The sequence below is a fragment of the Scaptodrosophila lebanonensis genome, unplaced genomic scaffold (assembly GCF_003285725.1).
Source record: "Scaptodrosophila lebanonensis strain 11010-0011.00,11010-0021.00 unplaced genomic scaffold, SlebRS2 tig00001410-arrow-pilon, whole genome shotgun sequence".
NCBI classification, from domain to species: domain Eukaryota; kingdom Metazoa; phylum Arthropoda; class Insecta; order Diptera; family Drosophilidae; genus Scaptodrosophila; species Scaptodrosophila lebanonensis.
This window is the reverse complement of record NW_022060738.1, coordinates 5469135-5488779: the sequence shown is the minus strand read 5'-3', so window position 1 is coordinate 5488779 and position 19645 is coordinate 5469135. Positions and strand designations below refer to the sequence as shown.

At 37.2% G+C, this 19645-nt stretch overlaps 3 protein-coding genes across 3 annotated transcripts; 2 read left to right on the top strand and 1 right to left on the bottom strand.

Moving 5' to 3' along the window:
* The first annotated feature begins 105 nt into the window (after positions 1–105).
* LOC115630444 (pre-mRNA-splicing factor CWC25 homolog) lies at positions 106–2239 on the top strand. The gene is made up of 3 exons (XM_030527006.1): positions 106–190; positions 253–469; positions 530–2239. Exons 1-3 carry the CDS (start codon positions 173–175, stop codon positions 1825–1827), a joined length of 1533 nt encoding a protein of 510 aa, XP_030382866.1. The 5' UTR covers positions 106–172; the 3' UTR covers positions 1828–2239.
* A 7-nt stretch (positions 2240–2246) lies between these two features.
* LOC115630445 (phosphoglycerate kinase) lies at positions 2247–4273 on the bottom strand. The gene is made up of 3 exons (XM_030527007.1): positions 4117–4273; positions 3113–4057; positions 2247–2709 (listed from the first exon to the last, which is right to left on the bottom strand). The coding sequence occupies exons 1-3, from the start codon at positions 4176–4178 to the stop codon at positions 2469–2471; spliced, it is 1248 nt and encodes a 415-aa protein (XP_030382867.1). The 5' UTR covers positions 4179–4273; the 3' UTR covers positions 2247–2468.
* An 8741-nt stretch (positions 4274–13014) lies between these two features.
* LOC115630616 (bacchus) lies at positions 13015–17317 on the top strand. Its single transcript, XM_030527243.1, has 3 exons — positions 13015–13633; positions 16909–17059; positions 17124–17317. The coding sequence occupies exons 1-3, from the start codon at positions 13379–13381 to the stop codon at positions 17171–17173; spliced, it is 456 nt and encodes a 151-aa protein (XP_030383103.1). The 5' UTR covers positions 13015–13378; the 3' UTR covers positions 17174–17317.
* The last annotated feature ends 2328 nt before the right edge of the window (positions 17318–19645 follow it).

Sequence of the window (19645 nt, the reverse complement as noted above, 5' to 3'; positions counted from 1 at the left end):
GTAGCTTTTTAACAAATTTTTGTAAAATTTTCTAGCTTTATTTCATTCTAAAAAATTGGCAACACTGGTTGAGTGGCACAATTTAATTTGTCTGGCAACAACGAAATTATTTAAAGACTACATATATTGTTTACTTGTGCATTGAAATCGAATCTTGTAAAACTCAGTTAATATGGGCGGAGGTGATTTGGTAAGCATATCCAAATATTAATTATAATTTCATTTGGTAAAACTTTCGAACGGTAAACGCAGAACTTAAAAAAATCATGGCATCCACACACGATGAAAAATCAGGAGCGTGTTTGGAAAGCGGAGCAGGCCAAACAGGACGAGCAACGCAAGCTAGATGACTTGCGCAAAGAAATTAATGAGGAACGCGACCGTGAGGAGCTTCGACGCCTGGGCGAGAGCTCTGGGGTCTTGGCCAGCTCAGGCGGCAACGAGGCCAAGCTGGAATGGATGTACAAGAGTAAGTTTTGAGAAAAAATATACGTATAGGTTAATCTTATTTAGGACTTTTCCATTTCAGACAACAGTGAACTGATTAATCGAGAAGAATACCTCTTAGGCCGCAAGATAGACAAATCTTTTGAAACTCTGCAGGCAGAAGAGCAACGTCAACAGCAGAACGTCATGGGAATCAAGCAATCAATCAATCATGTGGAGCACGAGTGTGTGCCCTTCTCTATACGCGAGTATCGCAATCTGCAGTCCACAGAACAAGTGGACATGCAACGAAAAACCATGGAAGATCCACTAATGCTAATTAAGCAGCGTGAAATGGAATCGCGACGCAAACTGTTGGAGAATCCAGTCAAATTAAAAGAAATACATCGTATATTGAAGACCGAGCAGGAGCTAAAAGCGTCCAAACGCAAAAAGAAGTCAAAAAAGTCGAAGAAATCCAAGAAAAAGAACAAGAAGAAGGCCTCTAACGATGATGGAAGTAGCAGGGAGTCCGCCAGCGATGACGATTTGGACAGAAAATTAGCAAACCAGGTTAAGAAACTAAAAGGCGATAGCAATGGTGACTTAAAACTGGACAAATTATTAGATGCTAAGTACAGAACAATATCAAAGCAGTTGGATATGGCCACCAAGCATAAGAGTAGCAAGAAATCTCGACATCGTCGCGACAGCAGTTCAAGTAGCAGTAGTAGTAGTACAAGTAGCTCTAAGAGTAGCAGTAGCAATCAAAGCAATGACGCACACTCTAGGCGCATAGACAGCCGCAGATCACAAAACAGCAGACGCGACAGAAGAAGCATAAGCCACACACGTACCTCAAGCAGAAGAAGCAGGAGTCACAGTCCGCGTAGGGAGCATCATCAAAAGATGCAACGTCAACGAAGCAGAAGCCGCAACCGTGAAAGATATTCTCAGAGACAGACGCCCAGAAGTCGCAATAGCCCAACACCTAATAAAAGATCGACGAATCATCGAAGAAGTCGTTCCAATAGTCCCGCAGCAAGGCACGATCGGCACTCACAACAGATGCGCTCAAATCGCCAGCGGCGAGACGTTTCTACTCCGGCTGCCGGTAAACAAAAACTTAGTGAAGCAGAGCGCGAAGCTCGTTTGCGGGAAATGATGGACAATGCTTCTTGGCGCGAAGCGGATCGTACACAGGCCGTGCAAAAACATCGCGAAGCATACGCACGTGAAGAGGCGCAATATCGGGCCAGCGATTTTGATAAGGAGTTCATCAACAAAGAGGTTAAAAAGGCCATTGCTAATCAAACCTCTATAGGCAATCGCATACGCTCCAACCTTAACAATATCCAGCGTACCTCTTCGGCCATGGATACAAATTTTGCTAGAAAATAATACAAACCTAGATGAAAATAACTGACATTATAGCGTAAGTTATCAACGATTTATATACTTACTGTATACTTATTATTACCCAATTCAATTCAAAATGAGAAATCCAAACAAAGATTCAAAATCCCCCCCTAGTCCAACTATTAAATGAGTTGGAAAGGTCAAGAATTTTGAAACTGAACAGCAGTCAGTGAAATATTTAGATAGAAATGGCAGCTTATACTTTACCGAGGTGCAAACAACATTTACAAAAATATCCTATGGTGTAATTTTAAAAGCTTCGAGTATATCATATCTGAAAAACAAAAATCTTGCAGAAAATACAATACATATGTACCTATAACGCATGGTCCACCATTCCACCTTTCATTGAAGGTCATACAAATAGTGAAATAACAGCTTAGGCACTGATTTTGTACATATAACTTCTTTAACTTAATTTCGCTTTATTGTATTCGTGTCCTGCCACTGTTTGATAATAACAATAATATTGAACTTTGGGCTTACGAATTAAACGCATCCGGCAACAAGAAAAAGCCTGGACACGATTATTACATAAATATTGCATGAAGAGAGATATCGGTAACATACATCAGTAGTGAGTTGAGTTGTGAGGTCTATATAAATAGGGGGTGACTGTGCGCTTAAGCATTCGACAAAGCAGCCACACCTGGCAGTGTCTTTCCTTCCAAAAGCTCCAGAGATGCGCCGCCGCCTGTTGACACATGCGATACGAGAGCTTCAGTATTCCACTTGGCGCAGCAAGAGGCAGTGTCGCCACCCCCAATAATGGAGATAGTTCCATTCTTGGTAGCTGCCACCACACCATCCATGATTGCCTTCGTGCCGTTGGCAAAGTTGGGGAACTCGAAAACGCCGGGAGGTCTAGGCATAAAGAAAACTATGATTATTACCAAATTATATCTCTATTCGATCACTAAATATATCGGAGTTTATTGGACTGGTTTCTTAGAGCTTTAAAAAAATTAGGCTGTTTAAATGTTTGTATCAGTATAGTGTGTTTTTAAATAGTGTGTATCAAATCTTAATTCCTCGGAATGAATTAAAAGGGATAGACATTGAAAAAGCACGTAAAAAATTATAATACTTATGAAATTTTGTTTCTTTTTGACAATGAATTTCACTTTAGAAATTTAGTCTGCATTTTCATAAATAGACAATGAGAGAAACTCCACCGATTGGTGTTCAATATATAAAGGTATAAGCTATTAATCTCAGGGGGAAAATAAATTTGAGCTAGATATTTTAAAAAGAGAAGAGCACTTACCCGTTCCATACAATAAGCTTGGCGCGTGCAATTGGTGCTGCAAACAACTCACGCGTCTTGGGACCCACATCCAGACCCATGTGACCATCGGGAATGCCACTCTCAACGGTAGCTTCGCTGACAGTTGCATTCTCTGCGAATTTATCGCCACAGATAAAATCTACAGGCAAATGCAATTGCACATTATTCTTCTTTGCTTTGTCGACCAGGTTCTGTACGATCTTGGAACCCTCTTCATCGAACAGGGAGCCACCAATCTTCATGTTGTTCAAAACTTTTAGGAAAGTGAAGGCCATGCCACCACCAATTATCATCTCGTTGACCTTATCAAGCAGATTTTCAATTAGCTGAATTTTGTCAGCGACCTTAGCACCACCCAAAATGGCCAAGAAGGGGTTTGGTGGCTTATCCAGAGCCTGTGAGAAGTACTTCAGCTCCTTGTTGAGCAGCAGACCAGCTGCACGCTTTTCGAAGCCATCACCCATCATCGAGCTGTGGGCACGATGCGCTGTGCCGAAAGCATCGTTGACATAAACATCACCCAACTTAGCTAAGCTGCTGCGGAACTCCTTGACCTTGGCTGGATCAGCTTTCACCTTGCCACCACTGGCGTCCACACCTTTGCCCTCTTCCTCCACATAGAAGCGCACATTCTCCAAGAGAATTACACTACCAGGCGCTGGATCTTTGCAGGCAGCCTCCACTTCGTTGCCGACACAATCATTCAGGAATGTCACATTTTGACCCAAGAGCGTCTTCAATTCATCAGCAACGGGTGCCAATGTATATTTAACGTTCTTATTGCCATCTGGACGACCCAGATGAGAAATTAGTACCACAGATTTCGCCTTCTTGGAGAGCGCCAACTTAATGCTATCCAATGCGGCTACAATGCGCTGATTGCTGGTAATCTTACCCTCCTTAATTGGCACATTGAAGTCAACGCTAGAAAAATAATCCTTATGCAATTTTCGATTTTTAATGGATTCTATCCAGCAACTTACCGCATCAGTACGCGTTTTCCAGCCAAATCTAGATTTTCGATGCTCAACTTATTGAATGCCATTCTGCTGAAAAATCTAACAAACTTCTGGATACTTTTCGTTTGTGCGAATCGGCTCAGCCCACTTCTGATGAATGTTCAACCCACAACTGGTGGCACGGCAATGTCAACGCAAGGTCATTAGCGGGTAGGTTGATTAGGGTTGCCAATGGCTAGTGGCCTTGTGCCGGTCGCAAAATGTGGCATCTTTCTATTCCCTAAACCTGCATAAAACCTCAACTATATTGTTAGGAATAGAGATAGATTAATACAAATTATATCAATTGCTTTGATGTACACTTAAAAGTAACGTTTTTATTTTAAAATACATACGCATGCAACTCTCGCCATCTGTGTTGGACAAACGCGCTTTTGTCGTCAGTGTTGAGAAATGACTGGCGCCAGCTTTAATTTAAAGTAGAAGTAAAACTATACTGTTTCCGGCTTAAAGTATTCTAAATAGTTGTCTAGTAGAAACCTAAATTTAACGAATACAAACAAATAAAAATACACAATAAATATATTTTTAGCTACGTTATTATATTTTTTTCTAAAGTTTGTAAAGTAATAAAGAATTTCATTGATAAGAATTGAATACACTTTATAATTATATTTTGCTTTTGTTTGTGTTTATGATTTAAAAAATTCAAATATACAACTTATTTTTAGTATATGTTTTTTTATGAACAAATTAATAAATTGAAAATGTATTACTTTCAGAAACGCTAGCACTAAATTATATTCATATCGTACAATAAGAATTGAGCAAGAATGAATATTTTGTTGATGATTACAATTTTCTACATTTCCCTTCATATTCATATTACACATACAAATATTATTTGAAAAAAAGAAACACTTTATTTGTTACATGTAACAGCTATTAAATTAAAAGATTTCCGAATCCCTTCCTAAAAAGTTTCACAGAAAATAAGTTCTTTAAGCATCGCCAATGTAGTTGTAATACTGCAAGTTATAAATTTATTGTACATTTTGAAATTTAAAAACAAAAAATATTATAGCAAAGCTACTGTTATTTCATCAAATAACGTCAAATAATGATTTAATGTTGAAATCAGGAAAAGGATGCTTCCGCAACTGCATGACTGCGTACACATGTATGTACATGCTTCTGGCACAATGGTCCACAGTTTATCTTTTTTCGGCATTTCAACCATAACGACGAATCGGAGATTCACACTCATACACACACGCATATTGTGTTGTTGCATATACGAGTACACTGAAAATGACGCAAACATTTGCTCTTCCCCATGATTCATTCATGTGCTGCTCACGCGCTATATTTCTCTCACTGCCAGGCTCTCTGCCGTCGCTTGGTGTCGTCGCACTTCCCACTATCCACTTTCCACATCGGACCGAGCGTCAATGCACAAGAAAATGTGCGTCAACGTTAACGCATATACCAACAACAGCCAACAACAAAAGCAACGATGCAACCCATGCAAGCCTATTCGAAGCTTTTCAGCCAGAGCGATTCAATTGGCTCTTCTTGTGCCGTTTTGGTCGAAGAATGTGCTTGATACCAAAACGGTGCCCCAACTGGCTCGCCATGTAACTCGCATGTCATGGGGGCAAGTGGACCGGCACAAAGGTGTTCGGCATTAATAAAACCAAGAGCTTTTTCAGAAAGAATCAACCCAATTGGCATACAAACGCAAGTACATACATACATACATATGTACATATGTACTTGTATGTATGTATATCTACAATACATATAAATCATACATACATTTTTAATGGTCTATGATAACAGGACTACCTACAACACATCCACTGCAATCATCCCTACACTTACAAAAACATTACGTTATAAACCAATATAAAAATATTTACTATTTCAAAATAAGCCTAAAGGCTTGAGTTGTTTTAGCTTCAAGTTAACAATAATGTTAATAAATAACGATATTCAAATACTTAAAATAAAAGCCAAAAAGCATCAAACTTCTTTATTAAAAATAACAAAATGGCTGATTATTTTTGTAATTTAAATCCATTATCAAAGTGAATTTTGTATTGTCATGTTTATAAAAGGGATATAATTTCTTAAAACTATTTATTCTGAATTGTATTAAGCAGATGAAAAGTAAGAAGGCCAGCACGAAATGAAATATTATAGGTCTTGAATACAGAATCACGTAAATTTATGCTTAGGTTTTAAATGCTTTTAAAATTTCGTGAACGTTTTTATATCGTCATTTGAGTCCCGCGTCAATAAGTGCTGAATATTAAAGTATAAAGTACATTCCATGAATTTGCGTAATTGTTAAATCATTTTAGTAAAGTAGAACAAGTGGGTTATAATTAAGTTTTGGATACAATATTTTGTTTTCAACACACTTATTTCATCGATTTTAGTTCGGAATTCTTGATTTTTCTATAGTTGTAACAGCTGCGATTGGATAGAGCGTCATAGAGTCATAGAGCGTTTTGAGAAAACTACTCCTGACTGTATTATAGCTTTTTCTGAGTGTACACATATTGTAAGCAACTAAGAATGAGGAATTCTATTTATACACATGGCCTGGAGTTGTGGGTGAAATAAATGTGCTTTGCACTTATTATGATGTAGAGTATCATTCGAATCGTATCAGTCCTGTGGAAAACTAAGCACATGTCAGCGAATCAAGAATCGTCAGCGGACGACAACGACAACGACGACGCAGAAGTCAAGTCGTTCATACTCGGGTAATCATCAGAGCTCATGTGTAGTATTCGACCTATCAAAGTGCCAAGACACTTGGCAGTCCGAGCTGTCGCCCCCGTTCCCGCTCCTCACTGCAAACCTGTTTACGTTGTTTTTGTGAATGATTTGTGGTCTCTTCACACACGCTGATACAGAAGCGGAGATAGAACAGAGGCAACACAGCAGCTAACTTACAGGTGGGCCGCACTGTTAAAAGAAATGTTTTTATCGTACCGTTATAATGCCCTAGGAACAATCAACAAATAACTTACTGAACAAAGATGATTCGCACTTGTTTAATCAGATGAATATTTAACTCTGAGCTTCTATTCGTTTTTTTAAGTAAACACATCAACCTTGACTGATATTAGTTAATAAGTATCCATAAATAAACAATATTTGATACAGAATAGTTGTTATGTTTGTAAAAATGCTTACTCATGTATTGTTATGTTGTTAAGTACACATATCTGTATGTATGTCCGTGTGCGCAAATATCGATTGCCCACCCATATTATAAAGTTGTTCACACTTTTTGGTGTAACTGCAAAAACACATAGCGATGCATTCAAATACCCTGAAAAATTATCATTTTATTTTATAACCAATCTAGTAAGTTTTTTGTCAAGTTTTAAATTATGAGCAGTTGCAGCTGTCAAATGATCCTCAAATTCCCAGAAGGACAAACGTCACTATTTGAGGTAGTACCCTCATTTAGCATTTACTGATAGCTACCTTTCGTTTAGCACGCAACAAATTGTTGCCTGCTCGTGCGCTACGAGAACAACGCAATTAGGCCTCTGACCATCGGGCTTGGCATATCGCAGTACTATACCCTTATCGCGTACTTCCACAACTGTAAAAGGGCGGTGCGTACACAAGCATGGATTTTTAGCCCTCATCATCTATACCTAAGACTTGTTCAATACCTTGTTCAAATAGTTGTTCGTATACTCGTATGTACATATGTATGTCAGAAAGCTGAACCTATATCAAGGTGGTAACCACTCCTCTCTTTTGAGTGGTCAGGTACATAACCTTGATCACACATCTCACATATGTACCTACATATATATAGTAAGATATTTCGAGGGAAAAAATATAATTAATACATAAAGTAAAGTAATGCGCACATATAAAAATTTTTAAAATTTAGCATATCTATAATTAGAAACTCACTCGATCTAAAATGTATAATGTCCGTAACTGATAATAAATACGTACTATATGTCACGATGGTTCAGCAAATAACAAATGTTTAAAGTAAAGCCTCAAAAGGTGCTGTTCTTAGTTCGAACTCTGAACCATTTCTTCTGAACGGGCTACTGACAAGCAAACTTGTCCAAATATGACCACACTATATAAGTATAAAGAAATATCCCCAAACTCTAGTATGTACTATACATTTTATTATTAAGTTGGCCGTTCTTCTTTAAAATTAATCAAAATTACGTACTTTCTTCACTTATTATAAGAGAAAGAGAAGTTTACAAAACTTAACTATGTTGTTTGACATTGGTGGTGGTGGTCTATTTATTTATTATCCTAATTATAAGTAGTTGTTTCAGTAGTTTATACCTTACTTTATATATTGTTTTGGTTCTCTTCTTATGCATTCTTATATTTACAGGAGATTTTAGATTTTGTGGTACATGTTGGATGTTTTTATGAAGAGTAGGATTTTTGTATGTTATCTAGGTTGAGGTTGCTAAGGAGGTTTAGAGCGGTTCTACTTTTAATTCCGTTAAACAACCATAGTATATTTGAGTCATTCTGTCAACTCACTTAGATTAACTCATAGATAAGCTAGGAACAGAAAAATATACATATGCAAATATTAATTTATTTTATTGGTTCCACCTCAAAGATGACAGTTATGTTCCCAGAACCCAGAAATATATAGGTAATTTTTCCCTTTATTCTATACAAACACACATATAGTAGAGAAAATGTCAAATTTACCTTCTGAGTGTTGTATAAGAGTAAGTACGTACATATGTATGTATGTATGTATATATGTTCTTGTACTTCATTTTCATTTTGGTGAACCATGCCAAGTTTATTTCATTCGGTCTATTAGCGTTTTCCTTTTTCGTGAGAGCTTAGATAAAATATAAATGATATTGATTCGGAAAATACTTATATGTTCCACAAAAAAAAAGTCGTGATATCTGAAATTTAATGTTATTCAAAAGGCCTAAACGGTTTAGTTCTACGTGCTTACTGCTGTAACACTGCGTTTTTAGGCCCCCTATAAGCATAGCCTAGATACTTCTATATATGTAAGTGTATGCATTAATTGGCCTTGTAATAATGTGAAATGGTTAAATTAGGGTGAGATGAGGTTAGACTGATACACAAAATAAAAAGCAAGCTTTTAATGTCGCGCATGCTTACATTTATGCCCTATACCCGAAGAATTATATTAGGAATTATATTAGGTTTGTGCAATGTTACAGGCAGAAGAAAGCATCTTCTACCTCATAAAACCTTAATCTGCACTACAAAATAAACTTTATTAAAATAATAATTAAATTATTTCGAACCCTGGTCAAAGACCCATTGATAAACAATTTCTTTTTATTTTATGTATAACACCGACGTACCCCTATTACTTTACCAATTAAATGCATACTGTCTTCCTGGCATTTTGAAAATAATTTCTTTAATGAAATTTCACACAAAATTTAAAAATATGCAATTGCAAGAGAAACGGAAAAATTGTTATAAGTAGTAGAGGAGTAGGGAGATGCATCGATGAAAAAAAAAAACTTAGACGTGTTTTTTCTAGGTAAGACCTAGCTACAACACCAAGTTTGGGTTTTTTAACTATTATACATTCAATATTAACCCAACAATATTTATGGATCTATTGGATATATATCCATTCTTGAACATCCGCGAAAGCACAACCCATATACTCATTTAGAGGAAGGTGCATTAACAGGGTGTTAGTATTCAGAAAAACAATGTGAGAACACAACCACTAAGTGTACGCCACAGCACTCAATTGCACACTGAAATCTTGAGCAGCAACGACCGCACCACAAAACCAAGACGCAAATCGGCTTATCAAGAATGTTAGGGCTCACCGACTCAAAAGTCACTTTGGCTTGCCTGTAGTCGTCGGTGCTCACATATGTATGATAACTCAATGATTGTCTCTGTGCCGCACGATTACAGGTGTTTGTCATGGCCAACAACAGCAAAGCGAACGAGCTTACGTTGCCGGCACTCAAAACTGGTAGAGAGAGGCGGCCGACAAATCGACAGTTTTAATTAGCGATAGGTAGGGTGGTCGGCTGTCTTCCATAATATTCAGATTGCTCGCTCACATAAATATGTATACATACATATGTGTATGGACACATGTATTTGTTTTGGCATATAAAATATACACATAGCGTCCGGAACAAGGCAAACGGCAGCACTGCCAAATCGTACTCTGTATTATTGTCTGGAGCGATGGCTCATTAGTTAATTCCTGAACTAACTTACTTGATTCACGTAACGAACGGAGTCAGTAAATAATAGAGCCACAAGCATGCGATCTAAGAGATAAATGGAACATCTTACAGAATGGGGGTGAGCCTTGGTTGAAAAATGTTGTATGTACATACATACAATACATACATATGTATGTACATATTATTGCACTCTACGTTTTCATGTTTCATTAAGTCGACCATTTAGACTCCTATCACGATCTTGAGTCGCTTAAAGCTTATAAAAATAGAATGAATAGTTTAATATAAAACTTGAGTAGACCTAAAAAAGGGGTTTATTTAAAAAGTTCAAAAAGTAAATAGGAGTGGAATTTCATTGTAAATCTAAAACAATGTACACATGTGTATGTGTATAAATATACTTTTTCGTGTAATCTAAGGTAAAATATACAAAAATATGAAAAAATGGATCAAACAAATAAAAGATACATACATATAATGTGTTATGTACAGTGACGAACAAAATTATTGGCACAGTTGGCATGTCTGACTTTCGCACAGTGTTTCTCCATGAAATATGGTGATATTTAAATAAAACAAATTTTATTCATATACATTGATCAATTTCCTACTAAAATTACTTTATTTCATTCATTTATATTTTTCCATTAATTTAAGAAAATTAAAAATATAAAAAAACAGCCGTTTTCGCCTGAACAAAATTATTGGCACACTTAACCAAAAATACTTAAAATTAACATAAATAACCGTTTTTAAACATAAATTAATATTTTGTGGCTAAGCCCTTAGGTTTAATGACTGCTTCCAAGCGTCTGGGCATCGAAGAAACCAAACTTTGAGTGGTTTCTGATCCAATATTGCGCCACTCCTCCACCAGTGCCACCTTCAGCTCGGCCTTTGTAGATATAGCGCGTTTTTTTACACGTCTATCTAATTCTTCCCACAAATGTTCGATGGGGTTTAGACCTGGAGATTGGGGCGGATGCAGCAAAGTATGTTTTACATGATGTGCAAGCCACATGCGCAGATCATAAGCCGTATGCTTTGGGTCATTGTCGTGTTGATACTTTCCACGTTATAGTTCATTTATTTTCATAATTTTGTGAAGCAACAAACTACTACCCAGCACCTTCGTGTTCAAAAAACCTATAAAAACATTCTGGATAGACCACATTCCATTGTTTAAATAAATATTTTATAGATTCAAAAAATTAAACTAACATTTATACATACATACATACATACGTATGCACATATTATGAATGTATATTTGAAAATATATACATACATGTATGTATGTATATGTATGCTAGTTTGATTAATTACATACTTATGTACATATGTAATAGTTTTTAAAATGGGATTGATTTGAACATGCATACATATGTATGGCATATTGGTTTATGTATATATGTATGATACCTATGTACATAAATATGCAGATAGGTTACTACATACATACATATGTACATTCGTACATACATTCATATGTACATTCATACGTATACCCTTATAATCTTGTGCTACGTACAACAAGCAATCTCTGTTATAGAGTGTGCAACCAACAGAGAATTGTACTAACGCTCGCTACACAGTCACAGTCATGCGAACCACCAGGCAACGCCACAGCCACAGCCACATCACCCACCACCTACCCCTTCGTGCAGCTCCAACGCCTGCCACCAACAAGCTGCAACACTTCCATAAACAGCAACAATAACAACAGCCACGCTAAAGACGACTGACTCACGCGCTATCGTACGCTATGACGGAACGCCAAACCACCAAACCAACAGACGAACCGCCTGTCAGCCCCCAATGTATCCAACATCTACAGACCAGCAGCAGTAAGAACAAGAAAGAACTACAACGCCTGTCACACGAACAAATAATACGAGCCGCCCGGCAATTTTCAAATTTACCGCCAAACGTACCGGCGAACGTCGGCGCTGACTGTACTCAAGAAACCCAAGCAGATTTTGTATGGAATTAATCACGAAACCCACTCGAGGCATCAATTTTAGATTTCATTTTGATCGTAGAGCATCCATAAAAACGTCAAAATTAAGCCAGGAATTACGTCTATCGTCCAAATGGGGTCCTAGGATTATACAAATAAGGATTTAGGAGCAATGGATCAAAAACTAGGCGTCTGCCAGCTGCCTTATGTTGCTCGCATACTTATCAAGCGGTCAGAAATTTGTCTTGCTTGGGATTGCGTTTTCAGTCGAGTACGAGCCTTCAACGGGTACACATCGGTGGTTAGAAAAAGCCTGGAAAATTAAATAACAAATAGACAAAGCGAGTGGTTGGCCAAGGCACAAATATCCTCCTGAATATGCGAGCAGATATTTTTAATGCCTCTGACCGACTAAGCGCCTTAATTATAAAATACTAATTTTTATAACAGATATTTTTTGAATTTAATTTGGTCGTCTTTATTATTGTTCTCGCTGTTGCCGTTGTTGTTGTTGTTGTCGCCTTCTCTCTACTTTGCCGACTGCTGCTGTACAAATGCCGCAATGGTTTTTGTTGCAGTGTGTGGGAGATAGAGAGAGAGCCATTGAGTGAATTTAACTGCAGAAGGCAAGAGCGAGCTCAATACGCGCGCAAACGACCGCGAGAGAGAAAACGAGAGCCACCACACTCGTACGAGAGCACAAAAATAGTATCTGTGTGTTGCCTGACCGCCTTCTAGTGTGGATGCGTGTGTGTGTGTGTGTGGATTGAAAAAGTTAAATACACACGCCGTGCGAGACATTCGGACAGTGTGTTTATGTGCTTCGTGCGGTGCGGTTCTCGTTTTTTCCGAATATTTGCGCTAATTTCAACAATCCAACCAATTTTTCGAACAGCAATCTAAAGCGGAGTATACACATTTTGCTTCTTTTTTCAACTGAACGAATACAAGAGAAGCTGTTAAATAGAATAAAATCAACTATATTTACAACAAAAACATATATACACATATATATATATAACCGCTCGTGTTATATAATTTTAAAATAAGTTTTGAAACAAGTTCAAACAACCACAAAAATAAGAAAATGTCTGCAGCCACAGAACAACAAAACAATGGTGATGTTGCCGTAGAGAAGGTTGCCGCCAGCGACGATGTTGCAGCGGTAAAGGAGGATCTCAAAGCCAAAGCGGCGGCCGAGGATAAAGCAGCGGCTGATGCTGCTGGCGACGCCGCAGCTGACAATGGCACAGCGAAGGATGGCGAGGATGCTGCCGATGCGTCTGATGCTGTTGCCGCGCCCGCAAAGGATTTAGTAAAAGGCACAAAGAGGCCAGCTGAAGTAAGTAAAAAAACAAAACCATTAACATCAACGGAAACAAAGTAGCAGTGGTGGGAGGAAAAATAAAGGCATTCACTAGTACAGTTCTTGCCTTTGCTATTAACACTAATCAATTTTTCTGTTTGTATATTGAGTACATTTATATATATATACATGTGTGTGTGTGTGTTTAACAACAAAGCCGCTGAAAACAAACGACGCACTTGTTTTGTCTCTTGTGTGCTCTCGGTGCCGTTATCGTTATCGATCGTGCCATTCATCGGTTGTTTTGTTTACGCGCTAAATTTTGCTTTAATGATTCATATGTAGGCAGAGTTAGAGAGCCCCACTTGTGTCTGCTGGCGATCATCGACATTACAAAATGCGTTAAAAATTAAACTTTACGAAAGGCATTCAGAAAAAAATGTTCTAGAAATAGATACACACGTTTTCTCAGCACCTTTCTATCTTGTTGGCGTTTACCACTACCACGGCCAACGAAATCCAGAGAGTGGGAGAGGCAGAGAGCGCTAAAATGTGCGCGCGCTCTATTATATACTTGCGCAGTATGTGAATACAAATGATGGAAGAAATTATGTACATATTAGTGTGTTGTTTACGATTAAATTTAAGATGATTGCAAAGTAGTAATCAAAGATTATTGTTGTTAGGTTCAAATTGAGGTTAGACTGCCAGCCACATTGCTGCGCTGGTACAGTTATTGAGCACATTTGTTTTGTATCTGTATCTGTGAGGTAGCACTGAGCTAAGGGCAGAGAATACGCTAATGTATTTTTAATAAATTTTTTCATTAATATGTATATATACATATATATACATGCTGAATAAGCCAAATCAAATACATTGTAGAACAGGTCATTAACACTGACGTGTACCAAGCAAAAATATAGAGAAATAATTCTAAAACGTTGTACTTACTTACATATGTATGTATGTAGTAACCTATCTGCATATTTATGTACATAGGTATTTAGCAGGCAGCGGCCTTGCAACACCCGCACACAACATAATAATTATTTTTTGCATGTGCATATGTTTGTATTAATGTCGACACGATAATTCTTATTAAGCATCATGTACATACGTATGTATGCAACTGCTAGTTAGGAGAGAAACCATTATACTCTCGAACACTGGCTATTTGTCTGCATTTGGCCTTATTATTAATTCACGACGCATTGCAATTCGCAATTGTGCATTGTTCCAAAAGTAGCAGCAGCAGAAACAACAACTTGGAAGTGTTGTCGCACTGACAGAAAACGCGCTCTCAGCAACGACACCTCAGGTAAAGCCGGCCGGCAGACGCCATATTAGATGGCGCTCATGGGGCAGTCGAGCAAGTTTTACTGTTCAAAAACATTCCATTCCTTTTGCCCCCATAATAATCGGAAAAGCAATTTTTTGATAAAAATGAAATTCATATACATACACATACATACATATGAACATATTTATTTTTGTAGACGAAAGCATAAAAAGCGGCACATAAATTAGCAAATCAAACGATTTGACAACTCAAACGAATGTACAGTTTTAGCTTGTATGGTGAGCGGCGAGCTCTTTCTCAACTCTCTTCGTCCTCTCTCTCTCTCTCTCTCAGGCGGCAAGTAGGTCTCTCTTCTCATCTTGTAATTGCCTATGTATTGTATTTGCGAGTTTGCGTGTGTATTTATGTGCGTACCTACATTTATCTTTCACTTTTTTTTTTGCTGTATGCGCGTATTTATTTTGGTACATGTAGTACTGCATATAAAGCAAACAGGGTGGCTTATTACGTAGAATCGTTTGTTGTAATTGGCAGTGCTGCCAAGTCTTTGAGTTGGCGCAAAATTATGAATTTGTTTACTAGTTGTTTTTTGTTCTTCAAAACCAATTCCATACATTTCGGTATATTGTTTCCCTAAAGATATTTATATTTTCCATTGCTTGTTTTTATTTATTTTTCTTGTCATCCAAACAAGCCTTCCTTATCTACATATCTCTACTATTAATCAGTTTTCTTTGTTCCAAAAACTCTTGTCTTGTGTTACTTGGTTCGATTTCAGAGCGCCTTAATACCCTCCCTCCCTTACTTCGGTTATTATTTTTATTTTTAACAATCGATGCGGTAAAATCATGTATGTATTTACTATTTATATGTGTATGCTACATACTGGTTTTGCTTTACATAGAAACGTGACCGCTTATGTATTTGGCCCGCTCTTCAACTAAGTTGAACCCACGCACAAGCTGTGCCGCTAACCAGCAGCACGTTACAGCAGCGACGTCGTCGTCTCAGTTTGCGCCTTTTTTTTGCTGCTGCTGCAGATGGCAAGTTACATGCTCTGCGTTGTTCACTGTATGTGTGTGTGTGTGTGTGTCGTTCATTCATGCAACTTTGTTGGCTCATTTGGGACGGCGTTTTCAGGTACAGTTTTGGCTTTGCCTGCACTACTCACACATACAATCGAATATTATGGTGGCAGCTGCGCTGCGTTATTTGCGTCGCTGCTTTCCCTTCTGCAGTGGGTCGAACGCACGCTTGGCTGCGCTGCTCACTGTGACTAGTTTTTATATCTCACGAATACGGTATGCATATGTATCTATCCCCTCTGCGCCGCCGCTGTAGTTGTACTTATTTAATAAATATGTACATATGCATGTATACATATACATACATATGTATGTATACTCGTAGTAAATATGCCGTCTTTGTAAATAATATGTAAACAAGCAGCGCTGCACTTGTATACATGTGTATATGTACAAAACGTGGCAATAGCTCTCTCCCTCTCTCTTTCAATGCCGCTTTTGCGCTCTCACAGCTGCTCCTTGCTCTCTTGGTTTGGTGCGTGCTAGAGCGAATTACATTTGACGCGCGCATTTTTCAAATGGGTTTTTTACGGCGAAAATAACGATTTTTCTTCAAGCCCGCCTGCGCCAATGAAAAAGAGTAGTTTTCTTTTCGACATTGTTTTATATTCTGTGTGGGCTTTAAATATACATTTTATAGCATTTTGCGCCCATGTTTTCTCATACAGATACAGACATGTATACCCACATCGTTACATACATGTGGATGGGGGACATGTAACGGGAATTGTGCGTTAATTTTATGTTTTGTTGGCATGAACCGAACATTTTGATGCCCGGTGGCTGTTGTTTGCCCTTGATCAAGGAGATGTGTGGGTTTGAGTTGGGCGCATTGGACCCTTTTTAATGCTGCTACTGTTGTCCTTGCTGTTTTGTGTATTGTGTATTCTGTACTTAAGTCGTTTTCTCCTTCTTTTTTCCAGGCAAAATCCGCCGAATCAAAGAAAGCCAAGAAAGATAAACCCGCTGACGGTGATTCCGATGAGGAGGATCCCGAAAATGATGAAAGTGATATGGGAAGCGATGAGTATGACATCCCCTACGATGCCGAGGAAGATGACATTGAATGTGAAGGTAAGGCTGTTGCTAAAATTATTTAACAGCAAAGGCAAAGTCTAATTAACACCCTCAATTTCAGATGATGATGACGATAACGACGACGGATCCGGTTCGGAGGATGACGCGTAATAATTGTAATGTAGTCAAAGATACAAAATAAAATAAAACAAAAAATATTTAAATAAATAATAAACAAAATTACAAGCAAAACAACAACCAGAGAAAAACAACACAAAAAAATCGCAAAATATATAATTTTATGTTAAGAAATAATTTTTTATTTCTTATATTATTTTAATTGTATTTTATGTGTAATTTTTTTATAAAAAATTCAAAACCAACAAAAATTGTAATTGAAATATATTCGCTCGTAGTGCATATGGGGCGAAAGAAACAAAACAAAAAGTAAACAACCTCCCACTATACACGGAAACAAAATACAAGAAACCGAGCTCTTTCTTTCCTTTATATCATAAGTCTTAAATTAAACAACAAATTTATAATAACCAAGTGAAGAAAAAGCCAGAGAAAAGTGTAAGCAAAACGGAGGAGATACTTGATTTACTTAAAACAAACAGACAGGAAATCAACTAGGCGCGAAAACATCTAATAAAAATCATTATTAAAATTAGACGTTACCATTAATGATTGAAAGTACACACACCCAACAAAAATACAACAAACACAAACCGTAATGAAAAACAAACAACAACAAAAAACAAACACGGAATGTATTTAAATAAAACGATAAAATTATTGAAAACAAAAAACCAAATTCGAAACGTTATAATTTTCTAAGAAAAGAAAAACTATTATTTGAATATGGCTTCAAAATGTTCGTGTCCATCTCTGTGGGCTTGAACAAACAAACATTCATAAATATTTCACCATCATCTGTGACTAGCTGGTCCGCATGCGCAGTACAGAAAGGTCTACAAAGGGCCGTCCCTAAAATTTGATTAATACTACGGGAAGTTCGTTCGATTTCTAAAGCTGAGGTTCAGTTTCTTTTTTTCAGCGCTTTGTTCAAGCATTTAGAACACCTATTAACTAGCATTAAGTATTTGAAAATATAAAGAAATTAAGCAAAAGGAAGTAAAGAAAAGGGCAAACTATTTAATAATTTAACATGTTGCAACATTAATAATTAGGTCTATACTTGCATAATTATATTTACTAAATGAAAACCTCTCCACAATCATCTTTCGAAAGATGTTGCAGGCAAATCAATGAGTAAATGAAGCCCTGTGTGGAAGAACGAAAGAATGTATGGAGTTCATTTGTAAATTGTACAAAACGTAATTATGATGAATAACGAATGATGCTGATAAGTCAACTTTTTAATGTTACATTTAGTAGTATGTGTATGAAGAATTAAGAGGGCTATGGAAAATGTTCTCGTTCTGGCGCTCTACATATTGGCGAGCGAGTTAAAGACTCGTTTTTAGTCAATAGTAATTACAAACATACGGACATACTCGCTACATAGTAACCCGAACCCACACAGACACACACACACACATATACAACTATACATATAGTATATGTATATGCACGTTTTTATTCATTGACTGATTTTTCAAGAACGATGAAGCGACGACGCCTAAGCGTGCGTGCGCCCTGATAATCAATAATATTTTCGAATGTATGTGTATCGCCAAATTTTTAATACCATGCCACACACCTTTATACATACATACTCGTATATACAGACACACGCGCACACACACACACGACTCTATAACCACCAATAAAGCAAACTTGATCCTATACTATACCTTTTGTCAAGCCCAACTCTACACAGTCTAACAAGAATACAAGCAGCGCATTTAATGTTTTTAAGTTTACGCCTTGAAATGTCATTACAAATATATTATTACCTACATATACGGTAAACATATACCAAAATAATATTTAATACCAGGAAGCAATAAAACACAACCGAACAATCTAACTAAAATTTTGTAAATAAGCGACAACATACACACAAACCAAAAACACAAATGAACAATTGGAACAGTAACCAGCAGTAGTGAAAAACAAAGACCCACACAACTTTTGAACGACGAAATAAATTATTGTAATTACATTAAAAAAAATAATTGGCAGCCACGAAATGCCAAGGGCATGTGTTTTCATGTTGGGAGGGAGGGGCTACCTACGAGTTCTTATTCAATTTGAAATCGATTCCGTTAAAACCAAGCTATACAGGATTCAAATTGTAATGGTACATCCGGCGACGTTTTTCAACACTGCATTGAATTGGCTCAGAAGCAGAGCTTTGTCATTTTCACACTCTTGAAGCGGTATTTTCCTATTGGGCGCAGATACTCAAGGTTTGTAGAACATTTATCCAAATTATAGTTTTTCTCTTAAGGCGATACTATTTTTAAAGTGACGACTAGATCATTAATAAGCTAAGAAGGAAAAACATATTAGTGGTACAGTTTTGAAATATTAATTTTTTCCCCAGAAGTTTCGATTCAATATTTTATTCAAGAAAAGACACTATACTCCTGCATCCTATTCTCTTTAGATGAACTTCGAACTTTCTGAATTATCGAAGGATAGGGTGCTTGCAGACCTACGAGTACGCAGCTG